The sequence below is a fragment of the Kogia breviceps genome, chromosome 7, assembly GCF_026419965.1.
Source record: "Kogia breviceps isolate mKogBre1 chromosome 7, mKogBre1 haplotype 1, whole genome shotgun sequence".
In the NCBI taxonomy this organism is placed as follows: domain Eukaryota; kingdom Metazoa; phylum Chordata; class Mammalia; order Artiodactyla; family Physeteridae; genus Kogia; species Kogia breviceps.
Window position 1 is genome coordinate 46403585 of NC_081316.1, and position 13160 is coordinate 46416744.

A 13160-nucleotide genomic window follows, 5' to 3' on the forward strand; every position below is an offset into this window, starting at 1 on the left:
TCCCTACCTGTTTTATACTTTCCCTATTACCCTTACCATACCAATCACTTGCTTACTTCTCAGCCCCGCTTTCTGTATCTTCCCCTCCTACTGCCACCATTTTTGAAGTTGTATTCGAAACTGTTGATATACATTAGTCCATTCCATCCTAACAACCCTTACGGAGACAGCAGTAATACTACTTACATTTGAGTATTTTCTATGTATCAAGCATTATTTTAAGCATTTAACATGTATTAACTCATCTAATCTCTGAAGCTATTATTATTCCTATTTTAAAGATAAGGAAGCTGATGTTCCATGCCTTGAATTACACTGCAAATAACTGGCAGAGGCAGGATCTGAATGCATGCCTAACTCTAAAGCATCCTTTAATTATGATCTAATGAACAACGATTTAATCACTATTTTCAGCCCCTAATCGGGTGAACATTTTTGCCATCTCATCTCTCATATCTTTATCCTTTACGCGTCCCTATGTTCTCTTCCTTCCTCATCCCTCGTCCCTTTGCCCCCTCATCCTACTGTTTGCCCACGTTCCTTTATTACTCTGTCCTCGCACTTTCCCTGACCTCCACATTCCTGTCACAATCTTCCCCGTCCTTAAGGTCCTTGTCTCTTTCTTCTCTTGAGATCCTCGTTCGTAATATTCCCTGTTTCCTCTCTCTTATTTTTAAAATGTCCCCTCCTTCCGCAAACTCCTGGCCCTCCTGCCTCACGGAATCCCCTCCCCTCCGGTGCCGCCCCTCTCTTTCCCATCGACCAGCGGAGGCACAGCGGACACAGCTGGCGCGGCACGTGGGAGCGCAGGGGGTCACAGCGTGCGTGGTGCGTGGGGGGCGGGCGTCTGAGGGCGCCGCAGGGTCCTTGGCTCCCCGGCAGCTCCCGCGCGCGGTGCAAGCTGGGGGAACATGGCCGCTTCCGGTCTCCCTCCTGGGCCGGCGGGGGCCTGACCGCGGCCCCTGCCCGTCGCACTCCGCCCTCCGTTTCTCCAGCCCGGCAGCCGCGGAGGTCGCTGCAGGCTTTCTCTCCCGCTGCCTCCGCCGCGCCATGGAGAAGAGCTCGAGTTGCGAGAGTCTTGGCTCCCAGCCGGCAGTAGCACGGCCACCCAGCGTGGATTCCCTGTCCAGGTAACCGGGACGCCCAGGGCCTCGCCCAGCGTCCGAGGGGGATGAAGAGGGGCCGGGGCCTCGCTGGATGGTACCCCAGCTCGCCGCCTCTGGTTCCAGAAGACTGCGCCGGAATTCCTTCCCTAGGACTGGGAACGTTTTCTTTCTCCCTCTCTGGGGGTTAGAGGCTGGGAAAGAGGAGGTTAAAACTCACTGCTTCTTTTTCGGCTCCTCTACCTTTTGTATTCCGAGGTCGTTTTATCCGCGGTTGGGGAAGCCCCGGTTCATTACATTCTCTAATCTTTCATTACTTCTTAATTCATTTTTTGGATAGCCCTCCCCCCATTTCCTCCCTGCCTTTCTCTCTTGACCACTCTTTCCAAAATCATCCTCCAGTGTTTTTTCCATCCGTCTTTAAGTCTTTGCTTTTTGGTTTCTTGCCGACTCTTTCCTCTCTTTCCCTTCGCTTCACTTATCTCTTTTACTATTTTCCTTATATTCTGATCTCCACCCCACCCCACCCCCCCCCCCCCCCCCGCCAACTTTGCTTTAAAATGTAAGTAAAAATACCCACCACTGTGCTTCTCTGGTCACAGTCTTTCAGCTGAAAGTCATTATTCCCGAGTAACTAATGAGTGGTAGTTTTCTTCCTTCTTGGGCTACCAGTTTTCCAGGTTATTTCTCTTGTACCAGATGGGATTTTGAGGAGGACTTTACTATGCAGCTTTGCAGAGAGCTGTTGTGAATGTTAATTACACGTGTTTCAGACGCAGTTTTTTCCTTTGGTTTTAAAATGATTTAAAATTTTATTAAGAAATAATTGGAAGACCTGTATTTGTTATATGGCCACAATGAAATCAGGTTCTTTTCCATTGAAAAATAGTCTAGTTGTTATTAGAGAGTTATTAGATACTAAACCGCTGTGAAAAAACTATTTTCATTTTTTTCCTGTGAATAAATTGAAGTTGCTCTGTGTCTTTTAATTCATTTTGGATTCTGCTAGATATGGGTGATACTGCTATTTTTTTTCCTCTTGCTGTTCTGGACCTCATTAGGAAGTCATTAGCTGATCCCACCTTTCTAAATTAGATTCTCTTAAATGCGTTCATAGCAACCTGCCCACGCTTTTTTCGGAGTCCTTAACAAGCACAGTGTAATTGTTGGTTTAATTGTCTTCTCTACTAGGCTATAAGCTACTTGAGGACAAGGATCGTATTCATCTTCATATCACCAGCATTAAACAGAGACCCTGCCTGTCAGAGGTGCTTAATAAATGTTTTTTTTTTAAATTTGTATATTGAGTTATCCAGGAGGGAAGAATTTTTCTTTGTGTTTGATTATGTACAGTGTACATTTGTTTTAAGTATTTTTTAGGTTTATGTTTATTACTTGGAAATTTAGAAAGCTGGGGATTTACACTCAGCTGTAAAATCATTCAGAAAACAGGTTGGAAATTACAATTTTATGGGAGAATTACGAATGACAACTATGGCTCAGGATAGAATGTAAAGAACAAAAATGAGGCAACTAGTAATCTCATCCAAGGGCGAGGATTTGGAACCACAGGAGGCAGCATAGTGTTGTTAGAAAGAAAGAACTGCAAGTCAGGAGGCTCAGGCTCTTTTAAAGTCCTAGGCTCAGCTAGTGATTTGGCCTGTACCATTTAACCTTTCCAGTCTGCAGTTTTTTCATCTTTTGAAATAAGGGGGTTGATCTAGAAAACCTGTAAGGTCCTTTGGAGGTCTAAAATTCTCTACCTTAATGATAATACTTGATAATAATCTTTGTTATGAATTTTTGCAATTACACTAAATAAATGTCTGTTAGTATTACAAACTAATGTACCTACCTGTGCCACTTCAGCACAATTTTCTAAAAAAAAAAAAAGTCGAGCAACTTTAAGGTTTATATATATATATATATATATATATATATATATATATATATATTTTAACTTCTTAATGAAACATTATGTTACATATGAATTTGAGAAAATTAAGAACTCCTTGAGTTTTGACTAGGATATGTTAGCTTCATCCCTTCCAGACAAAAACGTAAGTATGACTCTACTTTCACAGGAAAATGCCAGCTTTCATTCCTCTTCTCTAGAAGGTGGAAAATTACATTTATTAAAAAAAAAAAAGAAAAATAACATTTGTTGATTGTCTACTGTATACAGTCCACCCTGCTAAATTCTTTCACATCTTTTATTTCATGAATCATTACACCTGTTTGTGACATTCTCTTTAATCAACATTATAGAAAAGCTGCATTGTAGACACTTGTTAGAAAGCCTAATTTTAAACTTAATTTAGGGTGACAGTCACAGACGATTGTAGTACACGGGGGATGGGGGTGGACAACTGGTTATAAAAGCAATGTTAAGTCGCTACCCAGATTAAGTTTATTACTTTTGTTAGCCTATAGTAAAGCAAAATATTGGTGTTTGAACTGTATTATCTCAGCCTTTTGCAGAAATCTCACCCTTAAATTGTAGTTATGCTTTCGTTTTATACAATTAGGAAATTTTCATTTTCAAATTTTCATTTAGGAAATTGCCTTGTGAAATTGTTTTGATATCTCCTATAGAGTAATTGTTCAGTGTGTTACAGATTGTCTTTTACACATTCGATTATTTCTGCGGAGTTTAGTTCCAAGGAAAATTGTTTATGCAAAAAATTGTATTTCCTATTTGTTTGAAAATGGAAACTATTAATGCATCTTCAATTTGGCAAAAGACTTCAGTCAGATTGATTTATAACTGAAGTTGTTAATATACTCATCTTTAATTTCTTCAAGTACTTCTGTTAGATGAATTCAGTTTAAATATTATGTTTAAATGTGTTAATTTGTAAAATGTTTTACACTCTTCTGGGAAGTAGGAAGAATATAAATCTGAAAAATAGTACTGTAACCTATGTGGTTGCCCATTGTTTTTTGGAAAATGACACTCCATGTAAGTTGGGTGACTGGGTTTTGTGGGATCTGTAGTTCACACTAAGCATATATTGAATCTTGATATCTATGTATCTACTGTCTATGTATCTATAAATCTGTAGTCAGCTCAGAATTGCTGTTGCTCTAGCTTTGCCTTCTAGGTCATCATAGGCCTGATATCTTTGGTCACAGAAGAACAGTTTCATTCTTAATATGATAGTCACATAGCAGTTTCCTAATCAGCTGTATATGATTAGGAATTACATCTTGCATCCTTAAAAAAAGTAATTTTCTTTGGTGAGTCATGGTTGGTATTGTCTACTTCAGTGAGCTGTTCAGCAGCTCTTGTATATCCTGCTATTGTCCATTCATCATACATGTTCTGCCCCACAGAGAGAGTTGTGAAAAAATTCACTTCAGCACACTGTTTATCTGGCTGTATTCCATAATTTTCTTCTTGTTGGTTTTGCTCTGATTCTTGGGTAGGATATTGATAAAACAATACTGTAGGCTGGATATGGTAGCTAGGGTAGGCCTGAGCCTTAGAATTGTAGAAGTTATACAGCAGAATTTGATACTATATTGGTACTATTCTGCCTTCTTAGTCTGGTTTTCCATTTTGTACACTGTTATAAAATGTACTGCTTAAGTGAGTTTCTTTGATTACTTTTTACAGTGCATAATCACATGCTAATATATCTAGTGCTGAATATGTGCCCAGTGAATGATTGAATAAAGAAATGTTGACCGAATGTTCGCCACTTGTCTTATTTGCTGTTTCTATTCAAAGAATTAAAAAAGGTTTTCTTATGTGGATTTGGCCTGTAAAGTCACAACTTCAGGTTCAAGCTGGGAAGTTACCCTTGCATGAAGCCTCTTGACACCCTGAGCTATTTTATTGGCTGCATTATCTTTTCTGTGCCCACTCCTGTATGTCTTCACAACATTGTTTCCTTAGCCTACTGGATTTTCCATCTGTCTTGATTACTTTGGTCTCTTTCTCTCGAATTTATTTTTTCAGTCATTTTATTTAATGTATGTTTCTTTCATCCTGTATATCCTCATTTTCTAATTACTCTGGGCACCACTTGTTTGTCTCAGATGATTTTGCGTTATGCACTGATTTCTAGTCTGTATATTCATTAATATTTATAAGCATTCTGTATTTATGTTTAACTTAGATTAAAAAAATCAGAGGGGAGGTGCACATAATGTAATAAAAAAAATAGCTCCAACTAATTAGATTTTTGAATTGCATGTCTTTCTTAAAATTATCATCATTCAAAAACAGTAGATCCTGAATTTCTGTTTCCATGAGTTTTGATGGTACTTATAGCCTGAAGAGGTAGGAGAGTTTTTAATATTTCTAAAATACATTTTGTCATAAGGTCTCATTTCTAGTTTCAGCCCCAAGGTTACTTAGAGGTGATATAAGTAGGAAATATCCTTTTAGGTTGTTTTTTCAGTAGTGGTGATGGATTTGTATGCAATCACACATTCTTACCAATACTCCTTTTGACTCTTGGCATGTCTTCTGAGGCAGCTGGCCTGATTGGTGGTAGAAACTATAGCTGCAGAACAAAGTGAAGCTAATAGGTTGAATCTCCAACCTTGGCCTTATTATTAACACCTTGCATCAGACCTTGAACATTTTGGTAGCCTAAAAATTACTTATTTTGGGTTTTGTTATAACAGGACCCTAAAAGAACCTTAAAGTTCTGTTAGATAAGATCCAGTATTCTTGGGCTTCCCTGGTGGCGCAGTGGTTGAGAGTCCGCCTGCCGATGCAGGGGACACGGGTTCGTGCCCCGGTCCGGGAAGATCCCACATGCCGCGGGGCAGCTGGACCCGTGAGCTATGGCAGCTGAGCCTGTGCGTCTGGAGCCTGTGCTCCGCAACGGGAGAGGCCACGACAGTGAGAGGCCCGTGTAGCACAAAAAAAAAAAAAAAAAAAAAAAAGATCCAGTATTCTTGTGAACTAATCAGTAATTGTGTATATTTTTCTGGAAGAACATTTAAATTACTTACCAGTCAAAAGTATACAAGTTAATACTAAAGCTGAGACTGGGTCCTGTGTATGTTTTATTCTTTCTTCCTTATGCTATATCATCAATAGTCTTCTATTAGTATAGGTCAGTAGTTCCAGGACAATGGCATCAGCATCCCTTGGGAATTTGTTAAAATACAGATTTCCTGGGCCTACCTCAGGTCTAACTGAATCAGAAACTCTGGGGGTGGAGACCATAGTTTGTAGTTTAGCAAGACCTCCAGGTGATCCTGAAGTATGCTGAAGTTTGAGAACCATTGTCTTGGGTCTTTTCCTGATTGTTGCCTAGTAACTCCATCAATATTAGTTGAAATGGACTAGGTTAAGGTCTGTGTTAGAACTATCATAAGCCTATTACTTAGAGCACTTTTGTAAAAACATTGACTGAAGTAGAGGTAGAAGTCATCTCTTGTGGATTTATTATGTCTCGCTTTTTGGAAATTTCCTGAGTTCTTTTCTTTCATAGCCACAAGAAAGAACACCAGATCAAGAATATATGTTTTAGGCTTTTCTTAAAAATAGATCCTTGGTGAGATGCATTAGTGGTAACATACATATTAAAAAAGTATTATAAGGAATGCCAGGAGGCCATCACCTGAACCAATAAAAGATTATGCCCAAGGGAAGGAAATAACCCAGATACAGATGTTCAGTAAGCAGTGAGTTTATATTGGAAAGCTGCCAGTTAATGATATTGTATTCAGATTCATCAGGGACAAAGGTTGCATGTGATTCAGGACTTGACCATTCTCTAGATTAGTATAGAATATTTTCTCTTTTTAAAGGAAGTTAGTTTTGAATAGGTAAAGCACTTCCCATCTCTTGGCCTACTCTATAGTTAAATCAGTGGATAGGATTAGAACTCTTGAGAGGTGATATGGATAGGGAGTGTTTTTATATGCCTGCATTCCACAGGAAGTCAGGTTAAAAACAACTGTATAAAATGAAAAGATTGATACAAGTTTCTTAAAGGGACTAGAGAAGATGCCCTCTTAATGAAAATAATAACCTCAGTTCCCTTTCCTGTAGCTTTATTACACAGAACTGATTGTGCTTATCCCTCTTAATGTGTTTCTCTCTATGTACCAATGTTGTCATCACTATAGACCACTAATGAGCAAGCTTCATAATTCTGCTCCTGGCCAAGTACATAGTACCCATGCAGTAATTGCTGATGAACTTTACTTCTTTTAAAGACTCTTTACTGGATGTGATTAACTCTTGGCCTCTTTAAGTGCTTCTTAGTCTAGATTAAATAAGGGCAAATGCTATGTTTTCAATATAATAAACATTAACTTAAAATGTTTCAACCTATACACTTAAAAAAACCTAAATACATGTACTTGGAAAACTCTTCTTTATTATTTTTTTAAAGTTAGGATTTAGGTTTAGAGTATAACAGAAAATCCAAACTAACAGTGGCTTAAAACAGATAATTTTGTGGTTTTTCCCCCCCATGGTAAAAGCCCAGAGATAGTTAATACAGATCTGATATAGTGGATATAAAGTATCAAGGACACAGACTCTTTCTAACTTAGTGTATGTTACATTCCAGTGTTAACCTCAAAAACTGAAATTGCTATTGCAACGCTTTACCCATTGGATCTTCATTAGTCGAAAGGAAGGAGGAAGGGGAGAAGAAAGGCATGTTCCTCTATGTAAAGGATACTTTTTTTGAAGTCACATACCGCCTTTAAGCTTACATCCAGTTGGCCAGATCCTGGTCGCATGGCCATACCTAGCCACAACGGAGGCTAGGATACGTAGTCTCTTCTGGGAGGCTTTATACTGAGCTGGAAATTGGAGGTCTGTCTCTAAGGAATAGGAGAGAAATGGGTATTGGAGATAGTCAGCAGCTTCTTCCACGTAAACAAATAAATCATCTTAAAGCAAGGAAAACATTTTTCAGTTCGAGTGTACAACACTTAATTTATGCCAAAGACTTTCTTAGATTTGCCTGCAATGACCATAATAGAATATGCTTGGAAAGAGAGAGATGATATATCGTAGCAGACCGAAAAAGAGAACTATATCTTGGATTGCTCTAAACTCTTGAGTTTTTAAGCTTTTTACTTTTGTTTGTTTGTATTATCTTGGGCCAGATTTTTATAATCTTAATCTAGGACCATAAAATAAAGGGGATAGACTTATTAATTGCCATGTCATTAAGTGAAAGGCAAATAGAAATCAGATGAGGAATGATCAGCTGTGTTAATTCATTTGAAGAGCTCAAGGAGTTGCCTGGTAAAATAGTGGTGGTATGAGGATGATGGCCTACACTGATTACTCCTCTGCAGTTTGGCATTCATTTCCAAGCCATGTATCCATGTGTTTTATCTCCCCCTAGAATATTGCATCAGCTTGTACTTAGGTATTTTCTCTCATTTCAGTTCAAAAGCTTTGGTCTTCATAAGAGAAATAAAGCAGGCCATTTTGGGTCATGTTAATTTATGAATGCTTTTGCCAGTATCTTGTGTTTATTTTTACATCTTCAACCTAAGGTTTGATTGAAAATTCAGAGAAATCAGTGTTTTATGCATTTTTGTGTCATCTAACTTAAATATTAATATTTTAAGCATGTAATGTCAAACAGAAGTTTAATCATTTGGGGATGGGTAGAGGAGGGTAGAGGAGTCTCTTCTGGGTTGATACAGCATTATTCATTGTGCTCATAGGGTTTAATAGGCATGAGTTACAAATATATCCATCTCCTTTCTTAAGAGAATTGCCATTACTGAAAACAGCAAGTGAATAGTTGTTCAACTAGGACTTTGTTAGGAGGTTGTGTATTAGCAAAAGGTGTAATAACTTTGGCTGATGATGGGCTAGTGATTATGAGCCTTAATTTTCTTGAGTTGAGCCAGGAAACGCAGCAAAGGTCAAAAATAAAATTTTAATATATGAATGTCCTCTGTTACTATTATTGGATAATACTTTTCCATTATAACCAAAGGCAGTACCTAAAAATATGAACATCTGAGATAAGCTTTACTTTTCAAGTGGTAGAAAGTTGTTGTAGTAAACAATAGTATTAATATCAACAGTCCCAATAATAATAATATAAATAATAGCACTTAACATTTATTGAGTGCTTACTATATGCTAGGCATAATGGTAAATCCCTTATATGCATTTTCTCATATAATCCTCATAACTATAAAATACACAGTATTACTGTTTCCATTTTACAGATGAGAAAACTGAAGATTAGGGAGAGCAGTTTGACATTTGAACCCAAGTCATTTTTAACTTCAAAGTCTCTGTGCTGTAATTAACTCATCATACCTGACGATCTGGTGCCCCAGCTCCAGGGCAAAACTTGGTAGTTAAGGGCAGTCTCAGGACAGGTCAGTTGGGTTGTCTTGATGAGGAAATGAGTTTCCTTGACCAGCTGTACTGCTGAGCAGGAGAAGGATAAGGTACACAATACATTAGTGAATTCAGAATGTCCATCTTTGGAGAGAATTTTCTCTAGCTTTGAATGTTTTTTCTTCTGACAGAAAATAGATGTTTTTTTTCTTTGCTTGATGATTAAGAGGATAGTATCATTTTCATTCAGAAGAATAGTTTTACATTTTGAACATCAGATAAATAAAAAAGCAAGTAAACATGATGCCTCTTCCCAACCCTCCCTCCCCTGTAGGCTTTACAGAATACTTTAGAATACTTTACTGTAGGGTTCCTTAAATATCTGAATTCCCCTAAGTTCCTTTGTGTTTGTTTACAGTTAATGTGTTAAGAGCCATTGACATTTGAAGATCATCAGAAGTGAAGATAAAACATCTCAAAAATTATAATGTAAGTGAATGGGAAAATGGAAATTAAAAATGGACAGAAGGGAATATTGCCAACAATATTTCTGCAATTCATATATTACCCCAAATGCAATTTATGCATATGACTAACCAGTAACTTCAAACTTTAGTCCCAATTCCAAGTCCTAGTTCTTAAAATTCTGTTCTCTTCTACCTAGGGAAAACAGTCATTAAGTTTTAGTCATCAGTAATTTTCCATTAGGATTCTTTTGGCTTCCCTGTACTGTTTTTTGCTTTTTTCTCCTTAGTACTTTGCACTTTGACAAGGGCTGATGTTGTATTTGAAATTGTATGTGTGTAGAGACTGAGGTCTTTGCTTTCTAGCTGCTGACGTATGTTTTGCACAGTTTTAATTTTACTATAGTTCTGTATGTTTCTTAGGCAGAACTATGACCAGTAAGCTAGCTAGCCTCCTCCCTGCCTTCCCTTCTGTCTTTACCAGCTCCCTTCCTTCCTTTCTTACTCTCTGCATTTGTTTGACATAGATTATGTCCTGAACATTGAGCTAGATCTAGAATTCCTAAGACCTTGTTTCTGAAATAAGTTACGTCATCTTATCTCATCTTTTTATACAGTTGGTGCATTAGAGATCATGTAGTTCATTTCTCAAGTGTGGCTGAGGCCTGCCTGCACATTTCAGTCACTTGTAGTGCTTGGTGAACACTTAGCTTCCTGGGTTCCAGGCCAGACATTCTGAATCACTGGGAGTGGGCCCAGGAGTCTCTACTTAAAGTGAGAACCCCACCGATCCAGTTACTTTTTGGATTCTAGTACAGCTCTATAAGTTTGCAGTTGAGGGAACAGACCTAGAGAAGTTTAATAACTTTATCCAAGGCACCATAAGTGTTGGAAGACCAGGAATGGTTGGTGGTGTTTTCTCCAAAGTCACGGAGATATTTAGTGCCAGAAGTGATCTGCTGACTCCTAGACTTCAAATCACGTTGTGGGTTTTATTAGGCCAGACAGTGTATATATATAAAATCATAGGCAGTTCATCACTGTTCCTGTAAAAAGTAACTAAAAAAGTAACTGAAGAACATCAACTGTTTGTTTCTTCATCTTTAGTCAGATATATGACTGGTTCTGATTTTGAAATCACTGGGGTCGGGGGGAACCCCTGGTAGTCCAGGAAGAGGAAACAAACCATTTATTCCCTATGGCACTATCCCTACTTGGTCTTTAAATTTTATGCTTCTGAAAAGGAAGGATCTGATTTCCTTCTTGAATGATGGGTAGCTAGCACAGTGCTTTGCAAATAGTAGGTGCTTGATAAATAGTATGAACAGGTTACTGTTAAAACTTTGTTTTTTTTCCTTTGTATTCTATAAGCTACTATTAGGAGTGGTTTTATTTGCTTTGTACAGAAGCTGATACTTGGTATACCAAGCCAGAGACCTTAAATAATTGAAGTCATTTATATTTATGATACTCCATTGTTGTAGTTGATATTCACAGTATCTCTGAGGGACTAAATTATTCTAAAGTATTTTCTGAACTATATGTATTTGAATTAATTTTAGTGTTATATGTGTATTTTATATTGTATTGTGTATGGTATATTGATAGTTACTAAATTATAACCTTATATTAGTAAATGTCGTTATCCAATTTTCTTTGAAATATTCTGTAATTCTCAAATTAACGACTGAGTTTAACTATAAAATGCTATTATTCAATTTTCTGGAAATTTTGGGACATGTTTTAACTGTAAGATTTTTTTTTTTTTTTTTTTTTTTTTGGTACGTGGGCCTCTCACTGTTGTGGCCTCTCCCGTTGCGGAGCACAGGCTCCGGACGTGCAGGCTCAGCGGCCGTGTCTCATGGGCCTAAGCCGCGGCATGTGGGATCTTCCCGGACCGGGGCACGAACCCGTGTCCCCTGCATCGGCAGGCGGACTCTCAACCACTGCGCCACCAGGGAAGCCCTAACTGTAAGATTTTTAAAAAGACATTTTAAGATCACATATTCATTTCTAATAAGCTGTATTTTTGTAATTTAAAATTTTCTTCCCATGAAATTTTTTTTTGCTCTTTTTGTAATAACAGACTTAAAATTGTAAATATGGTGGTTCTAAAAAGGAGTCTTATCAAGCAGTATAATTCCTTCATTGTATTCCTTGATACTTTCTTAGGCCTGTGTTTTTTAGTTCGGCTTCTACTTCTTAACTATGACTCTGGATAAGTCCCTTGATTTCTCTGAGCCTGATTCCCTTATCTGGAAAAAGGGTAAAATAATACTTGCTGTCCTGTTTTTACAGAATCATTGTGAGACCTAAGTATGATGATTTATGTTGATAACAATAAGTTAAAAGAATAGTTAATGCCTGTGTAGTGTGTACCATGTAGTAGGCACTGTTTTAAGTACTTTATATGTATTCATTTAATTCTCATAACAGTCCTGTGAGGTATAAGAATTAACATTATCTCCACTTTATAAATGAGGAATCTGAGGCACAGAGAGGTTAAGTAACTTCCTTGAGGTCACAACAGGGTAGTAGAACCAGAATTTAGTACCAGGCAATCTAACCCCAGGGTTGGTAATATGTATGGAAGATAAGTGTGTATGAGAGCTATTTGACATTTGTAAAGGGCTATGCTAACGTTAAGCATCATTATTCTACAACTACTTTAAAAGAGAGATGTTTTCCTCATCCTTTTTATACAGCTAGAGGAAAAAAAAGGCAAAACAAGCAAGAAAAAACAACCAGCTTAATCTGGTAAATAGAGAATAGTATTCAAAATTAAGGAGGGATAAATCACGGAATGATGCCAATACATTAGATTTTTAATTTAACCATTCCAGGCTAGGTAAAGGAAGAGATGTTGAATGCTCTTCTTTTCCTACAAAATGTTTTAGTGAGTGCAGGACAAAACAAAATAAAACACCTATGTCAACTTCACTTATATGACTGAAGTTTGTGCAGAAAAGTTATATCTCATTATGCTGATGGGGTTGTGACCAATTAATAGTAATAATTTGTTTTTCTCTGTCTTGGGAAAACAAAATGTCTGTCTAGATAGCCTAAAGAATGATATGTGACTTCATGGTTTTAATAATGAATTCAGATTTGCATGATGGAATGAAAAAATTACATGCAAGGTCATTTATCAGAGCATGAATTCCCCGTGTGTTTTCTATTGTTTGTCCAGATAAAAGTGTTTGTTGAGCAAGCATTTACAGAATAGGTCAACTCTCCTCTTTTTAGTGTTTCTGCCCTATGCTTCAATTTGGATGGAAGTGTTTGTTTCTAAAA

General features: G+C 37.6%; 1 protein-coding gene across 9 annotated transcripts in view; it reads left to right on the forward strand.

Moving 5' to 3' along the window:
* Positions 1 to 748: 748 nt before the first annotated feature.
* Positions 749 to 13160, forward strand: part of MTMR2 (myotubularin related protein 2) — a 107499-nt gene continuing 95087 nt past the window's right edge. The window contains exons 1-3 of one of the 9 annotated variants that reach the window (XM_067038255.1): positions 837 to 1130; positions 2295 to 2371; positions 9821 to 9891. Coding sequence is in view for 2 of the 9 variants with exons in the window: in XM_067038253.1 (XP_066894354.1) it covers positions 1198 to 1311; positions 2295 to 2371 (191 nt within the window). In the remaining 7 variants the exon portion in view is untranslated. Of the gene's footprint in view, positions 1312 to 2294; positions 2372 to 9820; positions 9892 to 13160 lie in introns of all 9 variants that reach the window. The other 8 variants (XM_067038256.1, XM_067038257.1, XM_059068234.2 and 5 more) reach the window with 8 other exon arrangements.